Source organism: Miniopterus schreibersii (assembly GCF_964146895.1).
Source record: "Miniopterus schreibersii genome assembly, chromosome: 11".
NCBI lineage: Eukaryota > Metazoa > Chordata > Mammalia > Chiroptera > Miniopteridae > Miniopterus > Miniopterus schreibersii.
Window position 1 is genome coordinate 10495828 of NC_138111.1, and position 16119 is coordinate 10511946.

A 16119-nucleotide genomic window follows, 5' to 3' on the forward strand; every position below is an offset into this window, starting at 1 on the left:
CATGATTTCTTGCCCCCTAGGGGTGGATGCTTGCGCTCGACCTTGGCCCACCACACACAGACCCCTTTGGAGAGGCCTGCAGGGCGGTGAGCATGTGGTGCTGCTGTGGCTCCCTATGGCCCCACACAGGCGTCACTCAGGCCTGTACTGAATCCAGTCCCCACACAAGCCACTTTCAGCCTGGGATGGGGAAGAAGGAACCTGTGTTCCTGGGGCTGCTGCTGGCCCTGTGCCCACGCCAGGGCCAAGTTGGAGCCAGTGTGCCAGCAGAGCCGGCTCTGTTTATTTGTGCACCACGGGGAACATGGGGCGGCTGCCCCTCTCTCCCTTCATCCAGGAAAAGAGAGTGAGGGAAGTCACCAGTGGCCTCCTGGAGTGCCGTTCTCCAACGAGCTGGCTCTCCCTCTGACTCCAGCCAGTGATCCCAGCTTCACTCCCTCTTTCCAAAGGCTGCCTAGCAGCTCTGGAGACAAACTGCCCCATGTAAATCCCAGCTCTGCCTGGCTCTGATTTGCTCAAACTCTAACCTCTCAGGGCCTCAGTCTCCTCCTCTGTAAAGTAGGGATAGTAGTAGAACAGATCTTTAAGGGCTGGTATGAGGAATAATTGAGTCAAGGCATGTAAGGTGCTTAGCGCAGGGCCTAGCAAGCAGTGTCCCTTGTATTGCTATTAGCACCTGTTAAACTGACACCTTGCTTTTTCAACGACAAGATTTCTAGATGGGAGCTGAAAGCAGGTTTTCTTAGCAAAGGCTCCACCACAAGGTTTGGTTTGACCCAATCAGGCGGGGATCCTGAGGTCCAGAGAGGGGATCCTGCCCAAGATCACACAGCAGGACCACAGCCAGACTCTAGCATCTGCCTCAGCTAGTCTAAGTCACTCCAGGGTGGATGGGGGGTGAGAACCAGCATGGCCTCAGCCAGCCCATGCCTGCCTGTGAGCTCTGTACCTTCCTCCGTCTCCTCAGGGCATTCCACTGCATGGGCCCCTCGGCCCTGCTGCAGGTGTCTGGCAGGAATGTGATTTTTCATTTTCTGCCCGGCCTCCCTCTGAGACATCTCCAGGCAGCTCTGACAGAAACCTATTCTCAGCCTGTCTACCTGGGGCACCCTTTGTTCCTCCAATGCTTCAGAGTACTGGCCAGGGGCTCCATGGAGCCTGACCTAGGGACATGGGAAACTGAAGCCGAGACAGATCAAACACATTGATTGGTTCACACAGAAACCAGACATTTAGATCTGTCACAGAGGATAGAAAAGGGAGAGAAGAGCCCTGGCTGGTGTGGCTCAGTTGGTTGAGTGACATCCCATGCACCAAAAGGTCCCCAGTTCGATTCCTGGTCAGGGTGCGTGCAAGAGGCAGCCAATTGATGTTTCTCTCTCATGTTGTTTCTCTCTCTCTCTCCCTTCCTTTATCTCTAAAATCAATAGAAACATATTTTTAAAAAGAAAGGGAAAGAAGAGAGTATTTTCAGGGCCTCCCTTTCTCTGGCGTGGGCTTAATATCATGGCTGTGGCTGGGGACAGTAGTGACAGGGGTGGATGGGAAGTGAGGAGCTGTGAGAGAAAGAAGGTGGGCCTATTTAGAGAAAATACGGTCACTTTACTCCATAAACCACAGTTTCTCAGCTTGGCCAGATAAGTCTCTGTGCGGGAGGCTGCCCTGTATATTGTACAATATCTAGCAGTATCCCTGGCCTCTACCCACTAGGTGCCAGTAGCACCTCTTCATTTGATTTATGACAACCCAAAATGCCACTAGACATGTAAGTCCATAACTCTTTAAAACAACTCCCAGAGGTACATATCCCCATTTGTTATATGAGGAAACTGAGTCACAGAAAGGTTAGCCTTCTCCCCTCCCCCAAATCATGAATGAACAGTGGAGGAGAGATGAGACCAGGGGTCTGGCTCTAACTTACCCTGAGGCGCTGCCTCCCAGCTCTCCAGGGTCTAGGAACCTCGCTGCTCCCGCCTGGGACAGTCTCATCTGATATGAAGTTGGGTCTCCAACCTGTGATCCAGGGTTTTAAGGTTCCCCTGGGTCTGTCACCAACTCTGGGGTGCCTGTGATGGATAGCCCCACTCCTTCCTTGCTGGCTCCCAAGGAGATGGCCCAGTGAGATTCTGGGAAGCAGAAAGCACTGCTCCCTCACTATGCGAGAGGACTCAGGGCCCCTGTTTGCTTATGTAACCCTCATGGCAGCTTGACCGAAGAGAAGGATCAGTGTCCCTATTTCACAAATATTTCTATAGACTGAGGTCCAAAGAAGTCAGATGAAATGCCCTGAGTTCCTTAGCTAGTAAGGGATGTAAAGAATCTAATGTGGGATAGAAAGATCTGACATCTAAAACGAAATGGAAAGAAGTGGTGGGGGTGGGGCAGCAATCAAGAAATGACTTGGGAAGGGACCTGTGTAAAATTTGTTCCAGCACGTCAGTGGGAGTAAACAGACCGAAGAGTGTTCTTAACTCTAAGAGCAATCCAGTGGAGTTGCTTCCTTGGAAACCCTGCCCCAGGGAGCTTGGGAACCCAGGCCAGCCTCCTTGTGGGCCACCTCTCATAACATCCTATTCTCTTTCTCTTTCAGGGTGACATGGGAACATTGGGTCCAATTGGCTACCCAGGACCTAAGGGCATGAAGGTAAACAGGGCCCTTCCCTATTCCAGACCTTGTCCCAGCCAGGCACCCCCTGACCCATTTCAGCCTAGGAGGAAGGGTGCCCTGACGTGATGTTGGGGGAGGGGAGGACACGGGTCCTGGGGCAGAAGCAGGCAGGTCCTTCTCAGGCCTCGGAACCAGTTATCTCTATGTCCTTAATGCAGATGTTTTCATTGGACAGCAGTCCTTGAGCTGAGCGTGAATCTGATGTGGTCCCAGACCTCAGGTCACTGAAGGTCCAGTGGGGACATCACCAGGGACATAGGAGCTATAATGATAAACCACTGAACTTCATGTGTCCCTGCGGGGCTGAGCGTGCAGGAGAAAGAGGGGCCAACACTGCTGGGACCGTGTTGTAGGCAGGCCCCGTTTGCCAGCATGCACGTGATGGTGCTCACCGAGCCCATCCGTCCCCACCGGCCCCTTCCCCCTGGACTGCTCCAGGGCTGGGGTTCCTGAGCCATCCCCTCCTCATAATTCTCATCCACACCATCGCTCTAGGAGCTGGGGTCATTGGCCCTTTTACAGATGGGGAAACTGAGTCTGAGGGGCTCACAGCAGGCCAGTGGGTATAAGCCAGGGCTCCTGGTGTCAGTGGTTTGCAGCTGCCCTCACAGCCCGACCCCCGCCTCTGTCTTGCAGGGACTGATGGGAAACGTGGGGGAGCCCGGACTGAAAGGTGATAAGGTGATCTGAATGCTCCCTTATTGCACTGTGTTTTATCTGCATGCGACCCCTCTGCCTCGGCTGCTGCTGACTCTCGCCAGGTCCACTCCCTGCACTCCTCCTGCCTTCCCTCTGGCCCCCCTAAGTCTGCTCCCCAGCTTCTCCCTGGTAACTCTGGGTGGGGCTCAGGCAGGTGGCGTGCAGACCTCTGTAGACAGAGCATGGAGGGCTGTTGAGCGTGGGCAGGGAGTAGAGCAAGGCGGGGTGTCTGAATTCAGAGAGCAAAGCTGAGGCCGGGGTCCGGCTTTGAGACCAAAGCCACGGAACAAAGAGGGTGGGGGTCAGGGGCGGAGTGGGGGAGTGTTGCTGAGATGATGGGCCCCAGAGCAGGTATGACGTGGGGTCCAGAGACCTCTCTAGGCACAGGAGGAAACACATTTATATAAACTGTCCGATTGGAATTGGGAACCCATCCCAGAGAGCACATGGTCTGAAAATGCAACAGAATAGCCTGGATGGGCCCTTGAGCCCCTGCCCCACTTTTTCCCCAGTTGCCATGGGGAGGCCACCCTTGCCACGTGTCCTTTGCACAGCCCTGCTGCTGAACTCTCACTGTCTACCCTGTGCCACAGCAGACCTGGAAGTGGGTAGGTCATCCCCAGGGCCTAAATGGGCAGTACCTGGCGTGGATCATGCAGCACCCGAGTGACAGGGACGTGGGGCCTGTTCGTGCTCTGCCCTGTGGCCGTCTTCCCGCCCTCCCCCCTCAGTCCCTTGACAAACCAGGCACTCCAAAGGGAGTGTGGGAGGCCAGCATACAAGTCCCTACAAGCCTGAGTGGAGGAGAGAGGCCAGGCTCCTTCTGTACCTGTCTTCAGAGGACTGCTCCTCCCACAGCTAAGAAACTGAACAGGTACCAGTGCTGGCAGCATCCGGGTGCACTGCGGGGACCAACCCCTCCATCCTTTAACCCCCGTGGGCTAGGACGCTTGCCTGAGGCCACACAACTGGCAGGTAGTGTCAGGGTTCAAATCCAGGCACCTGTCTCCCTCCAGACATGAACCAGGAGCAGGACTGAGGTCAGAAGGGCCCATTTGACGTGGTCCTCAGAGGCCACCTCTTCCAGTGCCTGCATTTCATAGCTGGGGGAGCAGATCCAAAGAGAAGAGGTTTGTCCAAGGACAGTCGATGATTGGTTGGGCTCCTGGACTCTTAGAAAATTGGAAATTGCTGAGCTGTACTGGGCAGACTCAGATTGTCTTACCAGCCTCCCCCCAGCCTCCACCTATAGGTCACCAGGGGTGTGATGCTAACCCCAGACCTTTCTCCATCTGTTTCCACCTCTTCTGTCCCCTGCTGTCATGCCCAGACCTCCAGCTGCACCCCCCAGCTCCACCCTCTGATGCCCTGCTGCCTGCTGAGCACCCCCTTCACCCCCTCCCCTCGAGATGGAGGGGCTTTCTGTGGGAGGCGGGGGCTTCCCGCAGCTACCTGTTTACCCCGAGGTTGGATACATCAGCAGTCTGGAAATGCTGAAGTCATGGACGAGGGAGAAAGGAAGTGGGGGAAATGGGAATGTAGGCAGTGAGCTTTTTATAGGCTCTTAGGCCAAGCTGGCCTCCAGCTCACTGTTCCTGCAGGAACATGGAAATAAATGTGTTACATGGAACTCTGCTGGCCCACCGACCCGTGGTGCCTGGGACATGAAGAGATGTGAAAGCTCCGAAGGGGGAAAAAAGAGGAGGGAGAAATTATTTTTCTGCCCATACGGTTCAGGAAAATCAAATAAGTCTTTAGGGTTGGAAAAAAAGAAGAAAAAAGAACAGGGAGTCTCTTTTCTGCCCCTTTGGCTGGGGAGGGGCCTTAATGTTGGAAGAAGCGGGCTATGATCAGCCCCTCTTCCCCCCCCCCCCACCAGCCGGGCCCTTCCCGGGTATGGTGGAGCCATCGCCTCATGTTCCGTGGTCGTCCTGCCTGGAATATTAGATTTTCCATGACCCAGCCTGGCCTCTGTCCCACTTACAACCACTTGGCTCCCTCTGCCTGCGTAGAGGCACTTTCTGGAACCAAGACTCTACTCCAGGTTCAGCTTCCTTCAAATCCATTGTCCTGAATTCTTAGGTGCCTTTTAAAATATTTTTGGACCCCCTCACTCCTCCTTTGGACACTAAAAAAAAAAAAAAAAAGTTCCGTGGTTTCTGAAACTCTGGGATGCTCTACAGGAATTTCCAAGTTGGAAAAACCAAAGTTAAATTTAAAAAAATTTTTTTTTTAAATTCTGGCTTTTGTTTTACCAAGGAAGTTCTGCTGGGTCATGACCTAAGCTGCATGGCATGGGTCCCCCAAGATTCTCCATTCTTCCAGCTGCTCCCAGGGCTGTGCATGTTTTCTGAGTCCTGGGGCCAGTGTACTGTTGGGAACGTCCACCGTGGAAAGCTGGAAATGATGAGGGCTGTGCAAGATGGTTCGGCTCTAAGGAGAGACATTTCCTGATCTGGTTCTGCAACAGCTCGTTTCCCAGGACGTGGCTGAAAAGGGGGACAGAGCAGGAGAGACCTCTAACCGCCAGAATCCGCACCACCTCTCTCCTACTCAATACGTCGTCTTAGAAGAGAAAGACGCAGACCTAACTCGAGACCAGTGGCTCTCTGTTTGCAGATAGTCTCACCAAGCCAGGCTTTCTGGTTTCTCGGGCTGTCGGCTGTTGAAAGCAGCTAATTAGAAGTAGACTGAAGGTTATTCCTGGCAAAGAAACTCTCACAGAAGGAAGAAGTGACAGCTCACAGCCTAGTGGTGAGAAACACGGAGCAACAAATGGCAGCACTCAGAAACCACACAAGTGCACACCACTGTACACTTGCCCCGGTGTGACGTCAGTTGATGAAGAGGTTCAAGGGTCCAGAATCAGTTCCTTGGACCTGCGAGTGTCAGTTCTGCTGGGAAGGCCAGGTGACACTGGGCAGCGTAGCTTCTGTTAATAGAGTTTTCGGCCATCTGAGCAACTCCAGGCAGGTCTGCGGATAGGCTGGCTGGGTTACCCCAGGGCCTGCCTACCCCACCCAGGCACCCCCGGGGGACCTGCCCTCTTCTCTAACAAGGCTGCTGCTGGTCAGATCGACTTTGGGAACAGTCTCGGCAAAGCTGTGCCTTGCCAGTGGGTCTGCAGGTGGGGGAGGCTTCCAGAGCCCACTGTGGTCTCCACTGTAACCTTCTTTGCTGGTGTGCATTTAGGGTGAACAAGGGATTCCAGGTGTGTCAGGAGATGCCGGATTCCAAGGAGACAAGGTAACTGTGGCAGATTCTCCCCTGCACAACCCCCCAGCCCCCGCCACCATCCCCCACTGTCTTGTTCTTCTCTGGCCCTGGCTTCCCTCCCCAGGGCCCATCACAGGCCAGGACCTACCGCTAGAGAGCTTCCTTCCAACAATCCTGTCTTTCCTGTCCTCCTTCACCCTCTCACCTCTTTCCTGGACATTACAGGCCTCCTGAATTATTCCCAGCCCAGCCTCTTCCCTCCCAGTCTGCCTCACTGCCATAAAAATTTCTTCTGAAGGCACAGCTCTGCTCTATGCTCACAGACTCTCCATGGCTCCCTACTGCTCCCAGGGTGAGGGCCGGCTCCTCACCTTGGCACTCAGGACCCCAGTGAGCCGGCCCCTCTGACACTTTCCTGTTCCTCATCCTTACAGTCTTGTGCTGGGCCCATGGAACTGCCCACTTCCTCTCTAAGGCTTTGCACACTGCTGCCTCGCCTGGCACCGGCTCTGCCCGGCCTCTGCTCGGCCCCACCCTGCCCCATCTCTCAGGACCTGCTCCGATGCCATTTTCGCCATCTGCTCGGGGCGTGGCCATTTCATTTTCTCAGCGGCCTGTCTGTCCCTAACCTGTGGCAGCACCTTTCTCCCCGGGTTGGTGGGGAATTATGCTCAGCCCCCTGGGAGGCAGTAAGTTCCCCAGACTGCCCTGGCGCAGCTGGGCTCAGGCTCCTGCACAGAAGAGTGAACACTTAGGGCATGTCTGAGTGAGTGACTGAGTGAGTGAGTGACTGGCCTTACTAACTGATGAACTGAACTGAGGCAGCCTGCCCAGGCCGGCTCCTCTTTGCCTGTGTCCCGTACCATGTGGCCACATCTGGACCTCACCCTGTCACTCAATGAGGCCCAGATGTTGGCCAGCTCTCCCTCTTCCCCTTCCCTCTCTCCTGGCTGTCCTGTCCTGACCCAGCCTTGGTGTCTCCAGGTTGCCAGACATGCAGGCCTGGCTGCTTCTCCTGCTGGGCTGCAGTCTTCAGACTTCCCCAGGCATAAAGGGTGCTGCAAGGCCTGCTGGAGCCCCAGTGCCCCGGGTTCCAGGATGACCTGGTGAAAACAGGCTGCTGTTTCACCTTTGCACCCCTGGGACCCAGCCCACAGGGCTGCAGAGCTAGTAAATTTCCCTGCAAGTCAAGAAAGTGAGGGGGGAGCCCATCCTCCCCAAAGGCAGGTGTCCTCCTGGCCTCAGACTGGCAAGGATGCCTCAGCAGCTGTTCACCTGTCTATTTCTGTTCCTCACTAACCCTGGCCTGCTCTGGGTCTTTTCCAGGGGAGCCAGGGATTGCCAGGGTTCCCAGGTGCACGGGGGAAGCCAGGGCCTCTGGTAAGTACCTTCCATTCAGAGACCCCCAAACCTCACACTCTCCAAAAGGTCATCCAGGACCTCACTTCCCCCTGCAGCAGCCCTGGGTGGCCAGCAGGGCAAGGCAGAAATGGAGATCTGCCCACTTCACAAATGAGGACACTGAGGACCAGAGGGATAGGAACTTGCCCAGCAGCATAGATAGGCTTCAGTCACCGGGCTGAGTATTGGGAATCTTAAGCTCCCAATGCCTTGTAAATAATAGCAGTGGGTATCATTTTCTCACTGAATATTACTATGTATCAGATCCTGCCAGTAACCCCAGGGGTTAGAGAATTATTATTGCTCCCATTTTCCAGATGGGTAAACTGAGGTTCCGCAAGATGAAGTGACTTACCCAAGATCCCATGGCATTAAGTGTAGGAGGCGGAGTTTGAACAGTAGTAGCTCCTTCTAGTTGTCTAGACAGATTTCATTCGCCTGCTCCTGAGCTTCCCAACCACCCGCAGCCAAAGGGATAACACAAGAGGTTAGTAGAAGGTAGACCTTCACCCCTGCCTCCCCCATCATCTTTTCTCTTCTACAGGGCAAAGTTGGAGACAAAGGATCCCTTGGGTTTCCTGGGCCCCCTGGGCCCGAGGTATGTGATGCACTATTTCTCTTGCCTGGCTGCAACGGGGCTAGATGTTGTCCTTGGGAAACCAAGACCCGGAGACAGGGAGATACTTATCTGAGGTCACACAGCAAATGAGAGATAGAGCTAAGAATAGAAATTCCCAGATCGGCGATCCTTTCTTTTCTGCCTCTGCCCTCTGTCAGTGGCAAGTGGGACAGAAGCTGGCCTCAGAGGCCTTCCCTAGCTATGTGGTCACCTTTACAGTTTCCAGAAAAAAATACCAGGAGAGTGCTCTGAGTCCTATTGCCTGTACCCTTAATAGGTGCTCCCCCATTCTCTCCTTAAGGGTGGAGACATCCGACCACCCTGTGCCCTGGGACTTTTCCAACCACTTGCACCCACCCTGCAAAAGTTCAGGGCTCAGAGCTCCCAGGTATGAGAAGCAGAAGTAAACGCACAATTCTGGTGTTTGAGTGGAGAATGCGAATCGATGAAGGCTGGTGTAGCGATTAACATAATCATTCTGGTTGCATAAGCAGAGCCCTGCGAGTTTCTGACCCATGTGAGAATTAGCAGAGCTATGCTAGACATTCCTCATGAAACAGAGCAAGGCTGGATGAGCTCCCTGCCCCCCGAATTTTGGGACTTGCTCTGGAAAGCAGGGTAAGCAGTGCCAGGGCCGTTGTCTGTTCAGGATCAGCAGCACCCGCCTCCTCTGGGGGTCTCCACCAGCCCCAGCCGGAGCCCCACCCACCCTCTACTCCCTGGCCCCGGCTTGCTCCTCTGCGAGGTCTCAGAGACGAAAGTCTGGCTCTGCCGGATTCTCCAGACCCTTCCAAAGATCGCTCCTGGTAATGCCCGGATGGGTGAGGAAGTGTTTCCTAAAAACGACAAGTTCTGACTTTCCACTGTTTTGACTTGGCCGTGACACAGTCCTATCTTTAGACAAATGGAGTTGGCCAACCTTCCATCGGCCTGATTCCTTCCCCTGGTCACTGTGGAAAAAGACTTTCTTGAGTCCGAGTTTTCCCAGCAGCTGGCCAGTGAGGGTGGGAAGCGCGCTCCCTCGCTCGTCCCCTCGGTCCCCTTGCATTTGTTAGGCTCCACCTCGTTCCAGGAGGCTGTGCAGCGTCCTTGGGGTGAGAACTTGTTGACTGGCCACCACAGCTGCGGGAGGTATTACTGCCACCAGGTCGCACGTGAGGGAAGGGAGTCCCCGAGCAGGGTGGCGACTTCCTCAGGGTCCCTGCTCCTCGCAGCAAGTAAGGTCTACGTTGGCTCTCCTGCGGGTCCCTGGAGGCAGCTGGGGCCTGCCTCTCCCAGCTTTGGGTTCTGTTTGCATTGGCTGACTCAGAAGATGGCTCTGCTCAGCGGAAGACAGAAGCTGATGAGCCTGTCAGCGCCTCCCTGGGTCTTTGCTTCCTTTCCCAGAGACCATGGGTGGGAGCTGCAGCTCTCCGGCCCCCGTGTGAATTATCTCTCACTCATTAGTGGGCCCGATCCATGAGAACACAGAATCTGATCGCTGTCCCGATTGCCGAGTTCTCCCTGGGGATGGGCCCACTCCAGGCAGACTTGTTTTCCTAGGTGGCAGGACCCAAATCCTTGTGGATGCAGATTTTTTTATTGAGCTAAGGGCCTTGTTTGCATCATTCCCTTTAAGGCTCAGAACAGCCCTGTAAGGTGGGTATTAATGGTCACCGGCTTGCAGATGAGGAAGCTAAGGCCCAGAGAGGCTCAGGAACTTGCCTGGTCACACAGTGAGTTGGTGACAAAATAGGATTTTGAGCCTCTCATTTTGAAGGAAAAAAACACGGGGCTTCGGCTACCTGTGTTAGCGCCAGATTCAGGACCAGTCTTGCCTTTGCTGGTGACAAGGGTGGTCGGATGTTTGAGCTGCGGTTTAACAGGAATTACCAAAAGGTCAAAAGAAGAAGGAACAGAAAGGCCCCCTTATGAAGACACGACGGGAAGAGCATTTTGATTTTAGAGATTCGTATAAAAAGGCTTTCATTGGTCTCTAGCTGACAGGGAAGTGAGGGAGTAGTGAGGCTGCCCCGAAAGCGAATGGGGTCCTAAACCCAAGATCTATGCTCGCAGCACTTCCCTTCACAGTCCCTATGGGTGACCCCTGCTCTCTGCCTCCCCTCAGGGATTCCCCGGAGACATCGGCCCCCCTGGGGACAATGGCCCAGAAGGTGTGAAGGTGAGTCCCTGCCACGGGCAGCTCCCACTGAGGAAGCTGACAGTTCTGTGGCAACCGCAGGCCTTCTGGTTGGCTACCTGGAGGGGAGTCTTGCCACCCTGTGGTGGCGATGGAGGTGCCTCCTCTGTGACCTCTGCTCTTTTTGTTTCCTTCTCTCCAGGGAAAGCCTGGAGCTCGAGGCCTGCCGGGACCCCCTGGGCAGCTGGGGCCCGAGGTGAGACCATCTGGCCCTGCCCCTGCCCCTGCCCATCCTCCCCTGACCCCCAGCCTGCTGTGTCCTGGGTCCTGGAGGCTTAGGCTGGGGCCCAGGACCTCACCAGTACACAGCCCAGGGCTGCCTCAGGCTCACCCCCCAGCTCATCCCTGACAGCCCTGCTCTGTCACTTGTCCAGGGGCCTTCTCTGCCCTGGCCTAGCAGGTGGGTCACTCCCTCCCTCCACTGCACCCTCCTGCAGCCCCCTGCCCCAGGGTTTCTTCCTGGGAGCTACTGCCATCACTCCTGCTCAAGGTGGCACAGTTTATTGGGGCATTGATATGGGAGGGTAGGAATTGTGGGCTCCATCTTATAAGTGAGGTCCCGAGACTCAGGAGTGAAGAGACTGTCAGATCTTATGGTTAGTGGCAGGCAGGGCCACGACTCAAACCCAGGTCTGCTTGAACCCAAAGCCCATGAATACCAAGACATAGACCCTATGCTATTAACTGTGTGCTCCTGGGAGCTGCCTGGGGTGTCCTCAGAGAAGCACATGACTTGCACACGAGGAAGGGGATTGACAAGGTCCCCACAGGCCTTTGGGAGCAGCAGCTCGAGGGCTGTGGGCACTCCTCAGGCAGGCCCCAGATTTTGCCCATGCAGGAGGCCCTCCTTCACCTTGGCTCAGGCCCCAGGCCCCGTGACACACAGCCCTGGGTAAGGGCGCAGGAGGCCCAGACTCAGCACACCCACAGGCAGACATCCAGCTGGTCCTGGGTCTGGCAGGTTCCCAGCGCTGGCTTTGGGAACCACTGCATGAGGCTGCTTTCCTGGAGGTTGGGGCGGGGGGAAGCTCTAAAGAGGGTCCCGTGGTCAGGCCCGGCATGCCAGAGGGACGGATTTGGAGGCCCCCTGTGCTTGCGGGAAGGCCTGGAGAGTCTCCACAGGCCAGAAGGGAAGGGGGTGGGGGCAGGGAGGAGAATGGCACCCGCCACGTGCTTCCTTCTACACTCACATCACCGCTCAAAGCCCTTGATAGGCCTGCCATCTGCTCATGTCTTCATTGATTCATTCATCCACCTGCACGTTCCCTTCCAGACCCTCCTCCCTCCCTTCATTCACACAGGCCAGACACTGCACACACACCCCTCCCGAGTGATGTTTGGGGGGTGACTTCGGAAAAGTGTAAGGGATCCTCGCTGTCCTCCAGGAACACAACTTAAGCCAGTCATTATACTTTAGGATGATCCTCTGCACTCTGCACCATTTTACAGATGGGCAAACTGAGGCACAGTGAGGCTAAGGTCTGCCAGCAAGTAAATGGCAGAGCTCAGAATAGAACCCGTATCTCTGAGCTGCAGTCAGGGGCTCTGCTTCCACAGCACACAACAGGGTTTCACTTTCCTGCCCAGCACTGCCGTGAACCCATGCTGGTCACATTCAGATGACGCCGAGGGCCCCATTCCCATGGAAGTCCCTGTGTGACTCAGCCTCTAGGCCATGACTGGTGCTGCCTCTCTGCCTTGGGTGGAGACAGGCAGGGCGCCCATGTGCACCGTTTCTCTTGATCCAGGAGGTTTCTCTTCTGTCCACCCCTTTCCCTTCTTATAAGACAGGTTTTCCAAGAGTCCCCCTGGATTAACTCTCTCCTTTTTTCCTCTCCCGACTCTAGGGAGATGAGGGACCCATGGGGCCACCTGGGGCGCCTGGCTTGGAGGTGAGTGTTGCTGGCCTGGGGGTTTGTTGGTGTTGAGCCAGCTGTGCGCAGTCGGGCAACATTTGGGTAGTGCTCCAAGAGAGGTCATTAGTGAGGGCCTGGGCCAGCCAAAGAGGGGACTAGGACAGAACTTAAAGGAGACGAGAGGCAGGACACCGGCCTCCGGCCTTGTCCACCTACTGTGTGCTGGTGCTTTGCAACCATTTTCTCATTTGAGTTTCCCAAAGAGAGAGGCGCCACTCTTAGTCTCACTGGAGGCCAGTGAGGCTCAAAGAGTGAAGGGTTTAGCTCACTGTCTCTCAGCCAGGAAGCGGGGATGTCCTGCCTGGAACCTGACCCTGCATCCTCTGTCCTCACCACTGCTCCAGCGGCCTTCCAGAAGGTGCTTTTCCAGCCCCTGCCTCCATCCCTGTGATTGATCAATCAGCAGTTCCCGAATGTTTTGGTCTAGGCCCTCTGGACGCTGTTAAAAAAGACTGAGGACCCCAAATGCTTTTCTTTGTGTGGGTTACACCTAACAATACTGGTCATTAAAAACAGGGAAATTTGAAATTTATTACTCCATTTAATATTAATAACAAATCCATTTCATGTTAACAAATATACTAAGTTTAATGAAAAGATAGCTATATTTTTCCAAATCAAAATCCAGTGGAAAGAGTGGCACTGTTTTACTATTTTTGCATTCAATCTGTTAACCATACCGAGTGTCGTGCAGCCTCTGGAACCCTCCACTTACACTCATGAGAGTGAGGGTGACACGGGCAGATGACATCTTGGTACTGTTCTGAAAATGGTTTGGCCACATGAATCTGCTACAAGGGGCTCGGGGACCCGCGAGGGTCTCCAGACCACACGTTCAGGACCAGCGGCGTAAACTCTCCATCCCCTGTGCCCTTTATCTTCTGTTCAGTCCCTTCCCTTCCCTCTCTCCTTGAAGCAGGTTTCACCTCCCCATAGAGGAGGCCAGCTGGGGAAGGGAGGCTGTCCCAAGGTCGCACAGCTGCATACCTACCCTTATGTCCCCAGGACAGTCTGTTGACATCGGGGCTCTGCATCCCTGTGCCCCACCGCAGGCACTGTGGCCTCCCCTGGTGCCAGGTCCTGGGGCCCCCCGCAGAGCTGCCCCACCAGGCTCCTTTCACTCATCTCTTTCTGTTGCAGGGTCAACCTGGCAGGAAAGGGTTTCCCGGGAGGCCTGGCCCTGATGGCTTGAAGGTGAGGGGATTGGCGGGGGGTGGGGACGGGGCATGCCTGGGGAGGAGAGGAGAGAAAGGGAGCCAGCATATGAAGACCCAGGGCGAACCCTGAACTCCATGGCCAGTTGTGACATGGGGGTGGAGAGGTGGAGGGGGAAATAGTCCTCATTTTATCACCAAGCTTTGGTAACACAAGAGGAAACGGACATAATGTAAAGGTCTTGCAGTGGGATAGTGCTCAAGTAATGGGAAACAACGCAGCCACCAAAGGTGTTGTGGTGGATTTTACGAAGTGGGGAGTGCCTGTGGGGGTTGTGGGGGTGGGGAGCAGGTTGTAAGACGGCTCGCCCTGGCCCGAGCCTGCAGCAGGGGCTGGGTGCCCGCGTTCCCGGGTACTCGGAGCAGGGTGGACCGTGCACAGGGTTATCTCCAGGTGCTGGGATTCTAGGAGGTTTCCACCTTCTTCTCCGGGCCTCTGTATTTCCCCATTATGTACAAGAACCACGCAGTACGTTTGTTAGCAGGCTTTTTTCTGGCCCGAGTAGGACAATGATGACCCTCAGCACAGGGGTAGCCTCACTCCACAGCTTTCCTGGGACTCCACTTGGGGCTGGATTTTCCCGGCCATCTGGACGGGATTTACTGGGCCAAGTTTACAGCTGGGCAAATTTACAGAGGGTTAGGGCAGAGCCAGGGGGCCCAGCTTGTCCACGTTCCCTCCCCTCGGAGGAAATGGCACACACGTCTGTCTGGCCCCTTTGGTTTCGTGAGCATGAGGTCTGAGGGATGAGCTGGGGGGGGGACGAGGCCGGGACCGGGATTGCGATGAGCCACATCCGTCTGTGAGCCAAAGTCCTGGCGAGTCTGAGCCCCAGTCCTGCCCACTGAGGTCTCGGCCTTTCTCCCTCGATACCCATTTGGTTTCTGTGGTGGGAACGGCGACAAAGCCCTGGTGGGTTTATCCCACGGTTCTACTGTCCTCTGTCCCCCTCGCACTGTGGGGAGCCCAGGGCGGCTGTGGCTCCCTAAGGAGCAGGCGCCACCCCAGCGTGTGATAAAGCTGACGGGTGAGGCCGCGAGAGACCACCAAGCTTGAGAGCTAGAAACGCCTTGCAGGCAAATGAGCCTGATCTCCCTTACTTATCGCTGAAGAGGCTGAGCCCAGAGCAGACTCACCAAGGTCACCTGGGAGCTGGTGGCAGCCCTCTGTTGGGGGTGGGGCCTAGGACCCGGGTGCCCTGATTTCCCAGTCCATGCACGTGCCACAGTGAGGTGGCTTGGTGCCGTAGGAATGGGGATTTCAATCTAGCCCTCCCTCTAGCTGCTGCATGACCTCGAGCAGGTCACTTCTCCGAGTTTCAGTTTGCACCTCCGCAAAATGCAATGGATAGATGAAGGGCCCACATGCGATGCAGACATCAGGGTGCCAAGTGATCTGCCAAGGACATGGGTGACTCAGGTCATCTCTAGGGCCAGAGAGTCTGTCCCAGTGTCCCTTTGTCCCTGCCTTTTGTTTGGAGTCTCCACAATGAGGTTCCTTGTCCATCCCCAGCAGTAGGGACTAAGGCCAGTCAGGAGGGTTTCTCCAAGAGGCCTAGACTTCCATCATTCATCCCAAGTGATTCCCCCTCTGTTTCTTTGCAGGGGGAGCCAGGTAACCCTGGACGGCCAGGGCCCGTGGGTGAGCAGGTGAGTCAACGCCGGTCTCTTTATTGAGCACTTACTCTGTGCCAAGCCCTTTGGTAAGCACGCCCCATGCGCCCCACATTCATTCCCATCCCAGCTGCAGAGGTAGGTTTGCTCATCTCTCGCTTTCATTTATATGGACACTGCGTCTCAGGGAGGTTGAGTCACTGACTGAGAGCCGTGAATCATAGTCACAATGGCTGTTCCCCACAGCCTGACTCTGCGATGTTTCTAGGGCATTCTCCCAAAGAGGTGACGTGACTTTGCTCCCAGAACATTAAAACTGGAAGAGCCCTTTAGCGATCACTGCCTGTGTTGGACTTACAGATGGGGAAGCAAGCCGGTGACCAGAGAAGCATAGCCCCTTACCAGAGGCTCTTGGTCAGGCATCCCTAAATTATAGAGCAAATGAAATTCAAACCAGGGGTTCTGGCTAGTTGGGAAGCCTGGCCAAGGTCTGAAGATGAGAGGAGGTTGCAAGTAGTTGTTTAAAAGGAGGTTTGAGGATCACAACCTTCATCATCAACGTCTTAGGGCCTTGGCACTGAAGAAAAGCAGCT

The 16119-nt window shown here is 55.2% G+C and overlaps 1 protein-coding gene across 3 annotated transcripts in view; it reads left to right on the forward strand.

Annotated features, from left to right (window-relative positions):
- COL27A1 (collagen type XXVII alpha 1 chain) overlaps positions 1–16119 on the forward strand; it is a 120843-nt gene that overhangs the window by 58020 nt on the left and 46704 nt on the right. For all 3 annotated transcript variants that reach the window (XM_081151939.1, XM_081151940.1, XM_081151938.1), the window contains 10 exons: positions 2591–2644; positions 3305–3349; positions 6560–6613; positions 7910–7963; positions 8529–8582; positions 10711–10764; positions 10925–10978; positions 12630–12674; positions 13839–13892; positions 15518–15562. In XM_081151939.1, coding sequence (XP_081008065.1) covers positions 2591–2644; positions 3305–3349; positions 6560–6613; positions 7910–7963; positions 8529–8582; positions 10711–10764; positions 10925–10978; positions 12630–12674; positions 13839–13892; positions 15518–15562 — 513 coding nt within the window. The remainder of the gene's footprint in view (positions 1–2590; positions 2645–3304; positions 3350–6559; positions 6614–7909; positions 7964–8528; positions 8583–10710; positions 10765–10924; positions 10979–12629; positions 12675–13838; positions 13893–15517; positions 15563–16119) is intronic.